Here is an 18221-nt window from a genome sequence, read left to right as displayed (position 1 = left end):
TGTGTAACACTGGGCCCCTTTACTAGCTGCCTCCGCCTTCCTCGCTGCTTCCACCTGCTTCCACGGCAGACGATCCTTTCCAGCCAGGATCTCCTCCCACGCCCAGGATCCCTTTCCTTCCAGAATGTCTTCCCATGTCCACTCTGTCTGCTCCTCCCGACCACGCTGCTTGGTCCGTTTGTAGTGGGTTGTTGACTTTCCCACACGAGTCACACCCTAACCAAACAAACATAGAGAATAAAAGGATCTCTACGGTTAGGGCGTGACAGTAACATCGATAGGTTTAGGCTACCACATGATACTCTAATTTTCCCGATATCAATCATGAGGTTGTTACATGAATGAAAGTTTAAAACACAGGTCGGGAAAAAAAGTGAGATGACAGACAGTGACACATGGACAGACGGTGACACATTCAATACCACCTTGCACACTCTTGTCTGCATCTAGCTTATCTAGGGCGTAATCATTAGTCCAACAGTTGCAAACAAGTGTTTCTATTAGACAAATTCAGGTATGTTTATCCCGTTTAAGTAAAGTTGTTCGACAGAATGAATACACCCCTGATCACACACAAACACAGTTCACTTTCCTAGCAGCCACATAGAAACAGCATGATCCTTTTGATCAATGTCTAATTTCTTCTCGCAGCTACGCACTCTCCTCATCTCACATTTTCCCTTCGCTTGTGGACTTCAGTGCACAACACATCAGCTGTCTGTGACCGGGCAAAAAAAACTTTCCAAGCCAAACCTTCATATCATAACCGAGTCAAATACTCATTTTTTGCCCTGCACTGCTAGCTAGCTGAAGCTTATGCTTTCAGTACTAGACTGATTATCTTTGATTGGTTGGACAACATGTCAGTACATGGTGCAAGAGCTCTGATAGGTATTTTTATCCCCCGTCTAAAAGAAACGTTTTTTCAACAGAATCAGCAGAATTAATTCACCCCTGATCACGCATAAACACAGTTCACTTTCATAGCAGTCTTGTTGTATTCCTTCTTGCCTCTATGCACTCTCCTCGTCTCACCTTTTCACTTTGTGTGTGGACTTCAATGAACAACACATCAGCTGTATGTGACCAGGCGGAAAAACCTTTCCAAGCCAAACCATTTCACAACCACTACACACATACTACATCGTTGTCCCCATATTAGCTAAAGTAACGTCCTAGTCAACATAGCTAATAGAACTAGTGCATTAGTAAACCTGCTACAATCATGCAGTAACGTTAGTGTATAGTCAGTAAGCAGTTACACCATCAGGCCCCGGTTGCAATAAATGAATAAAACCTTGAATAAAAGCTTGACAACCTTACCTTGACTTGGAAGAGTTCAAGTGTTGTGTTGGATAGTCATAGCCAGCTAGCTAGCATAGCATCCCTTTGTTTGAGCTGGGTGTTTGAGTAACTAAACTGGCCACAGGCATTTGCTAGCTAAGTAAGTGAAAGTGAAGAAAAAGTCTCTCTCTTGCTTCTCTTTCATTTTTGATGAAATGCATTTGTTCAAAATTGTTAAACTATTGTCTTTCTCTCTCTTTGAGTCAACTACACACCACATTTTATGTACTGCAGTGCTAGCTAGCTGTAGCTTATGCTTTCAGTCCTAGATTCCTTGTCTGATCCTTTGATTGGTTGGACAACATGTCAGTTCATGCTGCAAGAGCTCTGATGGGTTGGAGGATGTCCTAATTCCTGTGTAAGTCTATGGAAGGGGGTGAGAACCAAGAGCCTACTTCCCAGGTGTTCTATTGAAGTCAATGTACCAAGAGGATGACAGAAGCTAGATGTCGTATGGCTACACCATGGTGCGACCTTACACAGTACTGTAAGCCTTCATTGCAAAACATTGTGTTTTAATCAATTATTTGGTGATGTGAATATATGTAGTGTAGTTTAATCTAAAAAGCATTTTTACTTTTATGAAATACATGAAAGAGGATGGTCCTCCACTTCCTCCTCTGAGGAGCCTCCACTGATTAGCAGTAATGTCTATGAGCCCATCCTGATACCTCTCTATCCCCTCCTATCTCAGTCGGGAAGTGTCGCCCAGCACACAGAGGACTCCAGACAGTGGACACATCTCCCAGGACCCCAAATCAGAGAACTCATCTAATCAGAGCTCACCAGAGATGCCCACAACAAAGAACAGGTGAATAGACAGTACTTAATAGTGCTGTCAAGCCCATGCTGTGTGTGTGTGTGTGTGTGTGTGTGTGTGTGTGTGTGTGTGTGTGTGTGTGTGTGTGTGTGTGTGTGTGTGTGTGTGTGTGTGTGTGTGTGTGTGTGTGTGTGTGTGTGTGTGTGTGTGTGTGTGTGTGTGTGTGCGCGCGCGCGCGTGATAGAGTCGTCAGAGTAACCCTGGTGTGTAGTTTGGCCATGTGTTGCAGGGCCCCTTCTATCCCTGAGGCCCAGGATCTGTCCCGCTCCTCGTCCAACGCCAGCAGCTTTGCCAGCGTGGTGGAGGAACACGATAACGAGGGCATCGAAGAGTACGACACAGGACTGGTAGGTGCCCCTCTTTTTCGACCCTCAATCCCTAGCATACCGCACACCATCACATAGAGATCATGTCAATATAATAATGACACACTCAAAATGAACGAAAAGCTAAAGATCCTGACAATTTCTGTTGTGCTTTTGTTTGTTGCAGGAGAGCCTGTCCTTTTCTGGAACACCACACAAGAGAGACTCATTTGCGTACGTCTCCTGGGTAGAGGATAGTGTGAGCAGTACTAGTGCCACCAGCCAGGGCAGCTCTCCAGGTGAGTTGTTTCATGAATTCTTTTCAATACTGCCATAAGGTACCAAAAGTTGAGCTTGTTTGTCATGATGGCCCATTGTCTACCCCTTCCTGACAGCACTTGCACGGTCCCAGCAGCCTGAGGGGGGCAAAGGGGAAGAGCTCAAAAAGGCGGAGAGCCGAGACAAGACAGAGCGGTCACAGGATAAGTCATCATCGGTGAGATCGGTTTTACTAATTGAATAATCAGATCCTCTGTAACATCTCTGCTCGTTCACTGTACTAGCTGTGTACATTGGAAGACAGATTTCATTCCGCTTACATACAGGTATATAGAACCATTTATAAATCTGCTTATAAATGTATAAATGCCATAAACGTTTCCTCTTCATTGTTGTTCAGTGATTGTGGTATTTGTTAACCTTGTCATTCTCTTTCTGTGTCTGTGTCCAGAACTGTTAGCCTCTCCCCATTGATCAGTACATGGATGTCCATTAGCAGGTACCTGTAGTTGCTCAACTCAGTAGATGTAGCTTACTGACCATGTGTTACCCATGTCTGCATTTGGATGTTTGTGTGTGATCTGTAGTAGAAAAGATGGTGTCTGACCCCAGTCCCTCCTCCTCGCACAGCATTCCCATAAGAGGCACCCCCTGCAGGAGATGAAGCAAGCACACGTGTGTTCCACCACAGATGCAGAGGAGGAGCAGAGCTAGTCGCTGGGACAGACAGCTAGACCTGGTGTAAACTAGTCCAGTCTGAACAGCCAGGTCCATGGACATGCACTTACAGGCTTCCCTCATCCCAACTCTTTGTGGCTGACTCCCATGCCTATAGAGGTGAAGGAGAGGATCAGCCCGCACCCATTCCCAAAATGAGTGCCACTCACACAGTATTGCTTCTGGCTGTTGTCTGTTGGCTCGCTTAGCCTGCATATATTTCTGCTCCATGAGCTCTGTGAAGCCTAAATCTGTTCATGTGGTAACTCATAATATACTCTCCCTTGTCCTCTCTATGGCATTGTTTTTGTTTTGGTTCGAAGGTGAAGGGAGGGGAGGATCTTAAGCATTAGACAGATTGGTGTTGCAGGAGATCCGTTGATCATGCATAAGGGGAAGTTTTCTGTTAGGCTCAAGAGGAATGCATGAGGATTAGAGGGTTTTGTCCTGTTGTCATTGTTGGAAGAACTTACATTATTGCTCCCATCAACCTCACATCCCACCATGATGCTGTACATTTGTTATTCTTGGTGTCCCGGATCCTTTGATGTCACACCAAGCCTTGTGTTTTATTAATGGTCAATTAAGAGTGTAATGGTGGATGTTGACTAGAAATTTTTAGTAAATGTTACATGTTTTTGATAGAAGGTACTTTTATCATCATGCTGCTGCTGGTTTTGATTCCATTATTCATTTCCCCTGACAAACTGTACAATTGCAGTTCACAGTTTATGTTGAATGGACAATATTTTACTGACTCCATAATTATAGTCAACGTATTTCAGGGCATTTAAAGGGGTAATCTGCAGTTCAAACAATAACAAAGTCTTTACCCCACCACTGTATCGATAACCAGCTGAGTGATGGGGTTGGCGAAAAGTAACCACTCTCAAATTCCTAGACAGAGCTATGGATGCAAGGACTGACCATCCATGATAGCAACATTATACTTTTAACCATGTTGAGGCTATATAGTGTTTGTTTACAGTTACCTTGTTTACTAACCAATGAGTGAAACACGCTTATGTTTGGGGTTTTGATGGGGTACGACAGTGGAACTAAGCGCATGAAGCATTTATAAGTAATCTTCAAGAATCTATGGGTATATATAATTAATTGAAATGTTTAAAAAAAGCTATGTAGCAATCGTAGATTGCCCCTATAAACTGAGAAAAAAACATGAAATATTTAATTACCGATAAGGTCTGGTGTCCAAACTAAATTACTCATCAGTCTTCATCACTGTCCCATACTGTAGATAGTACCACACAGTCAGACATTCCTCCAAGGTGACCTAACCAAAGCACACAGCCTCCAAAGCCAAGCTATTGTCCAGTGACTACTGTCTTCAGTTTATTTTTTAAAACCTCTAGTTTGATTTAAAGTATGTGTTTGGATGTGTATGCATGGTGAATGGTGTAAATCTGCTTGCAAAACCATGTCAACTGTACAGTACCACGCAGGAAATAGATTGTTTCTTCAAACCAGTCCAAATTCTCTAGAAAAGCAGACAGATAAAGAGTCATTATTTCTTTACATCAGTTTTGATAGAGAAATATGGCGATACAAGTGTAATGTGGAAACCGGCACTACATTTTCAATTAATTGCTGATCATTTGAAAATCTGACTTGGCTTTTAAAAATAATTACACTGTGACAAGTCTTGAAGTGGCCTTTTTAATGATTGTGTTAAGCTGCTTTGTAGGAGGGTATCCCCCTTCATATAAGGAATCTATCCCATGGTGGATACCGCCAACTGGAATCTATCACCAACTGGTTTGAATGTAAAACTAAACAGATATGTATTCATTTGTAGACATCTGCTCTCAATGAATGGAACCTGGGTATCTTGTGTAATGTTTTACATTTCCTAATTAGAGACATTTTCCCTCATCTCAGATTTATATAATGAAAAGACCTGATATGAAGGCATAGTTTCCATTACTTTATTTCAATTAAATGAACAAAAGCTAAAATGGAATTTAGTTGCACTTTGTCAGTTGTGGCATTAATGCATAAACCTTTTACACTCCTTTGGAAATCTTTCAGTTGAATCTAAAGGATCTCTGTAGTTCAGGAATACTACATCAAAATAGTTAGTTTCACATGTATTTATTATTAAACACCATTCTGAAGATTATGATTCAACAAAACTATTATTTGAAATGTGATTGGAAAGATGAGAAAGTAACCTTTCATCAGCTTAAGAGAGCCTTTGGAGTCAGTGTGTATTCCAGGCACAGAAACTCAAAATATATCAAACACAATTTTCATCTCAAAGCTAAAAATAAATGTATTAAAACTCACAACTCTTCAGAAATGCTTGAATAGTTGGATCACACCCTCTGGTGGCTCCAGATTATACTTAAACATTTATCTGTGATCCTGTTCACCTGTACCTGTGTTTGTACATGTAAATGCAAGACACTTGGATTGAGCACCCAGCCAATCCAAACAGATTCAGCCTACAATGTGCTTAATTCAGATGATTGTATTTCTGTTCTCGTTGATATTCCGCTCAAGCCCTTGTTTAAGTTGGAAAGTCTTGTATATAAATATAGCTTTTCACCCTTTTGTAAAAAAAGGCAAATACATGTTTAATAAAGACAAAGGGGTAATACAGTACAAGGACTACTGTTTGCAGATGACTGCTGCTGGCAAATGTTGCTGCTGTTTACGTCAAGCCTTATTCCCTCTTTCTAACTACAACCATTCCTTGCCCCAAATCCCTCACATCTCCAGGTTCCACCACTTGAAGGAGAAGGGTTCCCTGCGAACGTTAGAGCCACAGTGAACCTCTCCCAGCAGTTTGTGGTAGGAGGCAAAGTCATCAATGTATGTGCAGCGGAGTCCCAGGCCCTCCATGAGGGAGGTCATCTCTGCCTCCAGGGCACAGCGGCCGTCCACCTTGGGCCCAAATGGTTTAGGGATGCCCAGGTTCTTCCCCAACACAATCATGTTCACCTGGAGGTAGAGACATATGCCTCAATTAGGATTTGCTTCTTGCGCTACTTGGGTAGTAGATGATTTGAGCATACTTCCTAATCACATGTAGAAAATCATCACAAAATGTCTAAAATGATTTGGCAGCATTTTTGAGTTTTGCCATTATGTAATGTAAAATGTATAACAAATAGGTACTTTTGGTTTGGAGGTGTTCTAGTGTAGAACTTGGGTCTGCTCACCATGTCTGGGTAATAGGCCACTGCCCTGTTCTCCTCCTTCACATGGAAAAGGATGGGCAGATCAATGATATCATCGTCGTCTAAACCCAGCTCCATCTTAAGGACATCCCTGTTCCAGTCTATACAGCTCTGTGGGACGGCAGCAGTCACAACATCTACATGGTTATTTCACCAAGCACTGCAATGCTCTGCTAGCCTCTGAGTAACTAGTTAATCTGGCGTTTAGTTTCCCTCACCTGGACATAGTTGTTTTCTGCTCTGAGTTTGTCATCACTCAATATCTCATCTACTGTAATCTCTTCTTCTGCTCCAAGACCTGTTAGGATCGAGAAGGAAGTGGGTGTTAATTAGTAACACAGTATTATGTATTCCATTCACCCAGCTCAATGTAACATTGATAGGGAACGTTTGAGTATCAAGTAGCCTTAACCTATACCCAACGAGGTTGCTACAACTTTGCCTATGAACATAGATGCACAGGTAAAGATAATTGTGTGTAATCAAGGTGACAGACATTGGCACATTCAATAATGCCTGTATCTAGCTGATCTAGGGTGAAATCATTAGTCCAACAGTTGCAAACAAGAGTTTATATTAGACAAATTCAGGTATGTTTATCCCCATTTCATTCCGTTTCAGTAAAGCTTTTCAACAGAATGAATACACCTCTGATCACATACAAATCAAATCAAATTTTGGGTAACCCGAGTGGAGCTGCGGTCTAAGGCACTGCATCTAAGTGCAAGAGGTATCACTGCAGTCCCTGGCTCAAATCCAGGCTTCATCACATCTGGCTGTGATTGGGAGTCCCATAGGGCGGTGCACAATTGGCCCAGCATTGTCAGGGTTTGGCTGGGGTAGGTTGTCTTTGAATGTAAGAATTTGTTCTTAACTGACTTGCCTAAATATTGTATTGGTCACATACATTTGTTTAGCAGATGTTATTGCGGGTGTAGTGAAATACTTGTGCTTCTAGCTCCGACAGAGCAGTAATATCTAACAGTTTCATAACATATACCCAAAATACAGATAAATCTAAGTAAAGAATGGTTTAAGACAATATATACACCTCTGTTAGAATGTGTGGGGTCACTTAGAAATGTCCTTGTTTTTGAAGGAAAAGCATTTTCTTTGTCCATTAAAATAACAAAATTTATCAGAAATATGGTCTAGACATTGTTGTAAATTACTATTGTACTTGGAAACGGACCATTTCTTTATGGAATAGCTATATAGGCGTACAGAGGTCCATTATCAGCAACCATCACTCCTGTGTTCCAATGGCACGTTGTGTTAGCTAATCCAAGTTGATCATTTTAAAAGGCCAACTGATCATTAGAAAACCATTTTGCAATTATGTTAGCACAGCTGAAAACTGTTGTTCTGATTGAAGAAGCAATACAACTGGCCTTCTTCAGAAGAGTAGAGTATCTGGAGCCTATAAACAAACCCACAAATGCTGATGCCTTGTTCAGGGGCAGAATGACAGATTTTTACTTTGTCAGCTCAGGGATTCAATCTTGTAACCTTTCGGTTACTAGTCCAACGTTCTAGGCTACCTGCCGCCCCTACAGTGGCATAGTATAGAGTACAGTATATACATATGAGATGGGTGATGCAATGTTTACAAACAACTAAAGTGACTACGATACCGTAGAATAATATAGAGTACAGTTTACACATATGAGATGAGAAATGCAAGATAAAGAGACATTATTAAAGTGGCAAGTGATTCCTAATCTATGTCGTTAAGCATAGTTCACTTTCTATAGGCACAGTTCACTTTCCAGAGCAGCCACATACAAACTGCATGATCCCTTTAATTACTATAATTACTTCTCGCTCTAATTATTTTCATTTTAATGAAATTCACTGAGGATGGTCCTCCATCTTCTGAGGAGCCTCCACTGATAGTTGTAACTATGGTGATACACACTGAAATTAGACGCCTAAATGAAGGCCTACCGTCAAACATTTTGGCTTGTCCATGCCCGTCGTTCTGTAAGCCTCTGAATAGTTTGTAGCCTGCGTCGGGGCTGGCGAGCAGCAGCCGGAATCCCTACACAGAGAAACAGAGGACAAAGACAACATTGGCTGTGCGCTTCATTTGACTTCCTGACAGCTTTACATTATCACATAAACCACATGGCAGCCACAGCCTGCGTCATGTCTAAATACTTTGTGCAAATGGACAGCATTAACAATTCTTTGCTCGCCGTCATTTCTATTCTATATTAAAGAACACAGTGTATTTCCTCACATGTTCTAATGGAGCGGGCAACTATACTTTCCTTGACAATATTGTTTTACCTTTTTGTCAGGAGCTGGGACAAAAGTCATGAATTCATCCACATGCCCAACCAGAAGCCAATCAGAGAACAGTGCAATGGGCTCCTGGACTTTCTGTGCCCAAAGGAAGTCTTGCACTACTTTGGTCGTGTTGCGGCCCTTGGTTGCCCTGAAAAGTTAAACAGCCTTATCACCAGTGTTCACAGCCATATCTTTGTTCTAAATATTCATGAATCATTAGCAAGAAATTTACAGAAGGAAGAAGCATCAATTTTATTTAATAAGTCAATCAAACTTGGAATAAAGGCAAATATTGGTGTCTAAAAACCAGACTTTTCCACTGAAGCAAGTTACACTCACGTGGGGAAAGCCACTCCAATTATGATCCTGCCCAGAGGGTAGATTTTTCCATTGACAATAACTGGAGGGCTAACTTCTAGGTTACCAAATGAGTCCAGGCTGCTCACTTCCACATTATATGCTGTCCTCGTCACATAGCCAAAGTCTGGGCCCTGAGGGCACCAGGCAGAGAGAGGTTGAGAAAGAGTTCCACCACATCCCTCACAGTATGGAAATAAGAACATTTTAACTGCAGGTGTGGTGAATGCCTTTTCTTACCAGTAGCACATCATAAGGGAAATCCTGTAGTTCTCCGTCTCGGGGGGAGTCCAGCACAACAGGGAAACGTTGGTGAGGAGAGTCAATGTAGCCAAACTATCTCATCCTGAGAGAGAAACCTTCTTTACATGTCTATTATATTTCTATATTTTTCATGCAGTTAGAAACAAAGACACTGGTCTATGTTCTGATTTCTTTTAGCTGAAACCGAGAGACAAGACTGACAATGATTTACATTGATGTAAAAGGATGTGAAATAAATGGTGTTTAAAAAAGGTTGGAATTGAAAAAAGTTCAAATGCACAAAAGTGCATGATAGCCTAGGAGCTGAATCTCACTGCTTACCTGCATCCAGCGGTCTCCTCTGTTCATGTACTCATGACAAACCTTCAGCTTGTACCCACTGTTCTCCACCAGCCTCCTCATTCCCTTTAGGAACTGGTAGTTATCAGATGTGCTGGGTAACCAAATGCACAGAAACAGTTGTCGGAATAAGTTCACAGACAGCGCCATCATTATTTCCATCAACATCAATGCCAGGACTGTCGGAACAAGAAGCACAAGCATTTCGCTACACTCGCATTAACATCTGCTAACCATGTGTATGTGACAAATAAAATGTGATTTGATCATCATAATTTTCTTCATCATCGCTCACCTGCAGACGAAGACCTCCAGAGGGTTGAGTGTGTTTGGTGTCATGATCCAGGGAGCCACACGGAACACCACCCTGTCTGTAAAGATGGGCGTCTCAGGGAAGCCCTGGCAAAATAACGGAACAAAAACATGAAAGATAGATTCCACGACAGAGGTACAGTATATACCCTTTGAAGTTTTATACTAGGAACAGTGAAATAGTTACAATGTACCGGAGAGCTGGGCTCCAGCAGGCTGAGGCTGATGCTGATGAGGCCCTCAAAGTCTTTGTCAGGGAATCTCAGGCCCTCAACGTAGAAATTCATCTCAGCGTTTCCCCCGAGGTACTGGACCTCCTTGGACAAATCCTCACTGCCCAGCACCAGTGGGTAGTCCTTCACAAAGCTCTTGTAGAACAGGTTTTCTGCAGCAGTAAATCATGTTTTATAATGAGGATCAAATGTATCTCCATTTATATGCATACGCAGCATTAAAACCCTATTGTATACACATTATACATGCATGGACAGCCACAAGAACACATAAAAGAGCTGACTGGACAAAATGTCATTGACTCACTCAGTGTTTGGTGCATGCCTGCTGTGGACCTGGTTCTGAAGACCCTGACACTCTCTGCATCCCCCTGGGAGATGTGCATGGTCAGCTTGTAGCCCTCTGGGAGCTTGGCAGGGCCACTGGTCCGTAGCACCATTGGGGACATGTCTTTCAGATCTGACATTTCACAAATACTGACATTATTGTCATCAACTGTCAACCCATCAATGTCATAATCAATGTGACCTCATCTCAATGTGGCTCCCAGGATTTGCTAGGCCGTCCTTGTAGATAGAAATGTGTTCTTAACTGATTTGCCTAGTTATATAGAGGTTAAAAAACACAGGTATGACAATGTGTAATACAACTACTCATCCTAGAAGGATAGTGGTTGTGAAGGAACCATTAAACCACACACCCCTAGCTCAGGCAGTTTGTTTAGCTAACACAAATACACACATCTCTACTGCTCCCCTCTGCTGACTACACACAAAACACAGACTTGCAGCCTTTAAAATTTTGATTTATTGCAATGCCTGCAGCACTGTCAGCCGGTCAGCTCAGTGGGCCAGGATGACTTGGCTGTTGTTATATACCTGAGACTCTCGTGACCTCAGCACACTCACTGTCCCGCCTCTTCCCATAGGTGTGTTCTGAGTCACAGTTGACCAGTAGGATGGCACCATGGCCATTAGGCCCCCACATCCACGATCCCTGCAGAGTGATAAACACTGTCTTTCAAAAACAAGAACTAACACCTCCCTGCTGAATTAGCTCATCCCAATGTGTTTCCATGAGGTTAGATTAGACTTACAGCTGAGAAACAACGTTCAAATTCATTTCCCACGTCCAGGAATATAGTATATGAACAGTATTTTGATGTACCTATTAATATCATTGGAAGGATGTGCCCTGTGTTAGTTGACAGAATTATCTAGAAGTGCCTTGGCAATCTTCCTTTGTGTTTTGGAAAACAGAATGAACACTAGTCTTCTGACATGCCTATTCATGTTAGAACGTCTCCTTATGTACCCTGCTGTGTTAAGAAACAAAGATAGTGACCTCTGAGCTGAAAAAGACCTGCCTGGACGGACCCAGCAGACATAACCCACCTTGTTGGGGTTGTTCCTCTCCACCTGGCCATCTCGATCAGCATCTACATCCAGAGAAATCTCTACAAGACAGAGAGGCCCTGGGCGTCACTGAAGCTCATGAGCTGCTTTGGGGTCTCAAGTGAAATATCAAAATGTACAAATGACATTCACAAAGGTATGCTTTGAAGGTGGGGGAGGGTGGTAGTTTATATGGGTGTGCTCTCCTGTCCTAAGCATAACACAACATACCAACAGCGGTGAGGTGAACGACAGCTTTCCCTAACACCTCCGTCTTCTCTCCATAATACATGACCGATAGCTGCACAACAAAGGACAACGTTTACAAAGTTAAACATCTAGAACACTGGTGAATAAGCAGTGGTTGTGTTTTGATGGGGTCTATGATATATTCATGTCCAGATATGTACAGTACATAATTTCTAAACAACTGGCCCATTCTGGAACTGACTAAGTCTCCTTCAATTCCCTATCAATAGAACTGGCACTGTGATTAACCACATCTCTTTCCACTGTTTGACATCTCTCTGGTATCAGGTTGAGAGTGCCACATTTGCATTATTTCAGTGTGGTTTGCACGCCACTCTTAAGAGGCATAGGAGCAGCAAATACTTGATTTGTTTTTCTTATTAACATAATTTACTGTAGTGTGTTCAGTCCCAAGTGGAAATATTCACCTCAGGATTCTATGAATAAGATCAGGGTACACTCTTAGAAAAAAGGGTTCCAGGGTCACCTTAGGAGAACCCTTTTGTTTCAAGGTAGAACTATTTTGGGTTCCATGTAGAACTCTGGGGAAAGGGTTCTAAATGGAATCCATTAAGGTTCTACCTTGAACCAAAAATGGTTCTTCAAAGGGTTCCCCTTCGGGGACAGCCAAATAACCCCTTTGGGTTCTAGATAGCACCTTTTTTCTAAGAGTATAGCTATCATGGCTGTGGGAGTGGCCTACTTTATTTACCTTGCTATCATTTCCCACTTCGCTGGCAGTGTCCATGGTGATAAGAAGCATTGTATTACCATTAAGAGAGGTGGGGAGGGTCCCACTCTCTGGTGGGGGTGGGGTGATCCTTTACTGCACTCTGGGACTGCATTGCACAGAGAAGTACTTGGAGGTAGGAGGGGCACTCCTTGGGGAACAATAAATACATGTGTCAGTTACACATCACATCCTGATAATTTCCTTATACAAATCTATAGCAATAACAGAGAAAACACAAGAGGACATACCTATAGTGCAGTGGAGCACCAGCAGTGAGTGCAGTTCATTATCCCCTATTTCCAGAAGCAAGAGGTGGCAGTGCTAGTTCTAAAGTTACATCACTATAGTAATCGTAGAGGTATGATGTCTTCTACATGAGTAAAGTACCAAAGAGGGAGAAATACTGGACTGTCAACCTACACAATACTGGCAAAAAGGATTGTACATATGTCTAAGTATCAACCAACATCCCGAGTTGTTACACTCAGTATGACACTTGTTTCTAAACATTAGGCTTAGCTGTAAAACCTAACACCTGGAGTCCAGACTGAGCCTGTCACGCTGTATAATGATAGGAGACAGGTGTAAGAATACGTAATAGGGTGTTTTACGTCATGAAAACGACGGGGACGAAGCCCAAAACAAACACGTATATATAACAAAGGGATGTAACCCAAACAAAAGAATGAGGTGCAAACCTCTAAATAATACACGGGACGAGACCCGTAATAACAACTGCACAGAAACACGTGGCATGAAAGCAGATACAGCAGAGCACAAGACGAACGGATATGGGACAATAATCAACCAGGACAATGGGGAACAGAGGGCACATATATAACATACTAATCAGGGGGAATGGGAACCAGGTGTGCGTAATGAGACAAGACAGTCCAGGGTTTGTGGTGATGAATCCAATTCAGTGACGCCTAGAAAGCTGGTGACGTAGACTTCCGGAGCTGGTGAACGGAATGAGCAGCAGTAGGGGGGATCCGTGACAGAGCCCAGGAGGTGGTTCACACCAAAGGAACATTAGGTTTGTGGGGGAGGGATAGTATTCACCCGAACAACAGAGCCTAGGCTACTCTAAACAATAGCAAAAAGAGATGTTCTTAACAAGAAGTTGAAGTTGTTACACACCAATGCTGTGAAACCATCTGTATCTGCTGTGCAATCATACCATGTGGAGAGTCTGATAAACTAACTGCAGTCGTATCAAGATAGTCCCACAATATGTTTAATTCTTCAGGCTGGCGATTTGTGTTGGGCTGACCACTTTTTTGTATCATGTTAACTTGGAAATCATAGGCCATAATAACTGCTTATAACCCATTGAATTCAGTTGCAATGGAGTAATATGAATTGACAGCTTTTAATGATAAAAAGGAGAGTCTGTTGAGAACATGAGGTCTGACTCCTCCTCTGAATACAAATGCCATTCACTAACAGTTATTTCAGCCCAAATTTGGGGCATGATTATCCAAAACCTTCTGCAGTTGGAATATCCAAGAAGTAAAATGACAACAACATAGTCAGTGGATGTAATCCGTGTTTTAAAAACATTATCACTGCAGGAACTACAAGTGGAATAAGATTATAAAGCTATTAAATTATTAGAATCAATTCACTTAAAGAAATAAAGCAATTCAGTATTGTGCGCCTCCAAACCTGGGACAAACTATCCAGCTAGTGCATAATATTCTGAGAACCACATGTTCAAATCAAAATAAAATAAAATGTTATTGGTCACATGCACATGGTCAGCAGATGTTATCGCGAGTGTAGCGAAATACTTGTGCTTCTAGTTCCGACAGTGCAGTAATATCTAACACGTAATCTAACAATCAGCGAAGTGGAGATGTTGTTTCCTACCTTCACCACCTGGGGCGGCCCATCAGGAAGTCCAGGATCCAATTGCACAGGGCGAGGTTGAGACCTAGGGCCTCAAGTTTATTAATGAGCTTGGAGGGTATTATGGTGTTGAATGCTGAGCTGTAGTCAATGAATAGCATTCTTACATAGGTATTCCTCTTGTTCAGATGGGATAGGGCAGTGTGCTGTGTGATTGCAATTACATTGTCTGTGGACCTATTGGGCGGTATGCAAATTGAAGTTGGTCTAGGGTGGCAGGTAAGGTGGAGGTGATATGATCCTTGACTAGTCTCTCAAAGCACTTCATGATGACAGAAGTGAGTGCTATGGGGCGATAGTCATTTAGTTCAGTTACATTTAACGTCTTGAGTACAGGAACAATGGTGGCCATCTTGAAGCATGTGGGGAAAGGACTGAGATAGGGAGAGATGGAATATGTCAGTAAACATACCAGCCAGCTGGTCTGCGCATGCTCGGAGGACGCAGCTAGGGATGTCATCTGGGCCGGCAGTGCGAGGGTGAACACGTTTAAACGTCTTACTCACGTCGGCCATGGAGAAGAAGAGGGAGGGCCTGCAGTCCTTGGTAGGGGGCCACGTCGGTGGCACTGTATTATCCTCAAAGCAGGCAAAGAATGTGTTTAGTTTGTCTGGAAGAAAAACGTTGGTGTCCGTGATTTAGCTGGTTTTCTATTTGTAGTCCAGGATTGCGTGTAGACCCTGTCACATAAGTCTCGTGTCTGAGCCATTGAAGACGCCTGTTAGATGGCCTTGCGGAAGGACTAACGACACTGTTTGTATTCAGCCATATTCACAGTCATCTTTCCATGGTTAAATGCTGTGGTTCGCTCTTTCAGTTTTGTGCGAATGCTGCTATCTACCCACAGTTTCTGGTTAGGGTAGGTTTTAATAGTCACAGTGGGTACAAGATCTCCTATACACTTCCTTATAAACTCACTCACAGAATCAGCTTATAAATCAATATTATTCTCTGAGGCTTCCTGGGAACATTTCCCAGTCTGCATGATCAGAACAATCTTGAAGCGTGGATTCCGATTGGCCAAACCAGCGTTGAATAGTTCTTGTCACGGGTACATCCTGTTTCTACCTATAGGATGGGAGAAGCTAAATGGAGTCATGGTCAGATTTGCTGAAGGGAGGGGGGGGGCCTTGTATGCATTGCGGAAGTTAGAGTAGCCATGATCCAGTGTATTGCCCGCACGAGTGCAACAATCAATATGCTGATAGAGTTTAGGTAGCCTTGTTCTCAAATTTGCTTTGTTATAATCCCCAGCTACAATACATGCAGCCTCAGGATATATAGTTTCCAGTTTGCATAGAGTCCAGTGAAGTTTCTTGAGGGCCATCCTGGTATCGGCTTGAGGGGGGATATACACGGCTGTGACAATAACCAACAAGAATTCTCTTGGAGATAATATGGTCGGCATTTGATTGTAAGGAATTCTAGGTCAGGTGAACAAAAGGACTTGAGTTCCTGTATGTTATTATGATTACACCATGAGTCGTTAATCATGAAAACTACACTCTCGCCATTCCTCTTCCAGAGAGATATTTCTGTCGGTGCTACGCATAAAGAATCCTGATGGCTGTACCGACTCTGACAACATATCCCGGGAGAGCCATGTTTCCGTGAAACAGAGTATGTTACAATTCCATATGTCTCTCTGGAAAGCAACCCTTGCCCTAATTTAGTCTACCTTGTTATCTAGAGACTGGATACTGGCGAGTAATATACTCGGAAGCAGTGGGTGGTGTGCACAACTCCAAAGTCTGACCATGAGGCTGCTCTGGCTACCTCTTCTGGAGGCGACATTGTTTTGGGTCGGCATCTGGGATCAGATCATATGCCCTGGGTGGTGATGCGAAACAAAGGATCCACTTCGGGAAAGTCGTATTCCTGGTCGTGAGTTTGGTAAGTTGACATTGCTCTGATATCCAATAGTTCTTCCCGGCTGTGTGTAATAACACTTCAAATTTTCTGGCCTAACAATGTAAGAAATACTACATAAATAAACAAAATACTGCATAGGTTCCTAAGGACTAGAAGCAAGGCGACCCTCTCTGTCGGCTCCATCTTGTCATCTTGCCGCATGTTTCTTAGAGCTTGGTCAGAGCGTGGTTGTCCTATGGTTATTTTGGATACAACCTTCCCATAACATTTCCTACAGCTTTCCTCATGGTTCTATTTAAGGTAATGTTCTCAAATTGTTCAGAGGACATCAAGAAATAAAAATTTTCTGTGGGACTTTCAGTAATTTAGCATAGGTTTTTCTGCATGTTTCCTCATTGTTCTATTTAAAGTAATCTTCTCAGAACATTAAGACAACTTTCCATAAAAAACACCAGAAAACATTGACGTATAAAGAATGTTGTAAGAATTTGATTTAAAACATATACACTCAGCATCAACAAGATTATATATATCCTCTATATTGTTAAGTGTGTTCAGGTGTGTTGGCCATGCCCACTAATTGGCCACACCTGATCTTAATAAGTGCTCGTTTTCTTTGAAATTAGGGTCTGTTTGAATAGACTAAAATGAACAGCTGTGGAGCTATCTGTGCTCTTAGTTCAAAACAGTTAACCCAAATTAAGATAGCAGTTTTATTGAAACATGTTATCATAACTTATTTAATACCTTCAATTAACCTAGAATTTCAGTTATCTGAATGTTAATAAAACCTCTCAGGAAAACATTTAGGGAACCATAGAAAAACATTCTCTGAACCTCCCTACAACCTAAAAATGTATGTTCGCAGAACAGGCAAAATTTGGGTAGGCTACTGAGCGATAATCCCCAAATCATTTATATAGCAGTATATAACTGGTGAAACTATACATTGCCATACACTTTACCGTGTTTTAGGCTACAATGTAGCCAACAACAGCTTACTACCACCTGAAGACATCTATTGGTGCAGTAGCCTAGCATAGATACACACACTCACCTGTTTAGGTTCACTTTTAACACCGTGCCAACAACATAAAGAGCCCTCAAAGTTTTCTCAATGTCGAGACGAAATGTCTGTTGATACGGTACTGGCATGTCGGTTGCTTTTCTCTTATTAAGGTGCTGAAGAAGATTAGGGTGCCTGGTCATAGAAACTTGTTCCTGTGAAACGTCCATGGTGATACAGTACATTGCAGAGGAGCAGATTGATGAAATGAGATATGGCGGTGGAGGGTAGGCTTGGCCCTATTGTTAAGGGGGTGTTTTCCTGCCAGTAATTTGAGGCAGAAGAGGCTGCAATTACCCAGCAAACCAAACATGTGCCATCTTGCATTGCAGTCAGCACTTGAATAGCAACAGGATAATGTAGGCATAGGCCTAAACTAAGCCTGCAGTATACATTTTGTTGTCACACTGATTGTCATGTTGAAGGCCATATTTGAATCACATAAAAACAGTTGATGTCGGAAGTTTAAATACACCATAATTAAATAAATTTAAACTCAGGTTTTCACAATTCCTGACATTTAATCCTAA

General features: G+C 42.2%; 1 protein-coding gene and 1 pseudogene across 3 annotated transcripts in view; one reads left to right on the top strand and one right to left on the bottom strand.

Moving 5' to 3' along the window:
- The window catches only part of LOC135540108 (rap1 GTPase-activating protein 1-like), a 64240-nt gene extending 58147 nt beyond the window's left edge, over positions 1 to 6093 (top strand). For all 3 annotated transcript variants that reach the window (XM_064966487.1, XM_064966486.1, XM_064966488.1), the window contains 5 exons: positions 2039 to 2155; positions 2376 to 2511; positions 2657 to 2768; positions 2865 to 2965; positions 3379 to 6093. In XM_064966487.1, the coding sequence (XP_064822559.1) occupies positions 2039 to 2155; positions 2376 to 2511; positions 2657 to 2768; positions 2865 to 2965; positions 3379 to 3462 (550 nt within the window). In that variant the 3' untranslated portion in view covers positions 3463 to 6093. The remainder of the gene's footprint in view (positions 1 to 2038; positions 2156 to 2375; positions 2512 to 2656; positions 2769 to 2864; positions 2966 to 3378) is intronic.
- On the bottom strand, positions 5561 to 17909 carry LOC135540109 (protein-arginine deiminase type-2-like; annotated as a pseudogene).
- Positions 17910 to 18221: the final 312 nt, after the last annotated feature.

Source organism: Oncorhynchus masou, chromosome 5 (genome assembly GCF_036934945.1).
Source record: "Oncorhynchus masou masou isolate Uvic2021 chromosome 5, UVic_Omas_1.1, whole genome shotgun sequence".
NCBI classification, from domain to species: Eukaryota; Metazoa; Chordata; class Actinopteri; order Salmoniformes; family Salmonidae; genus Oncorhynchus; species Oncorhynchus masou.
This window is presented reverse-complemented; position numbering and strand designations above follow the sequence as displayed.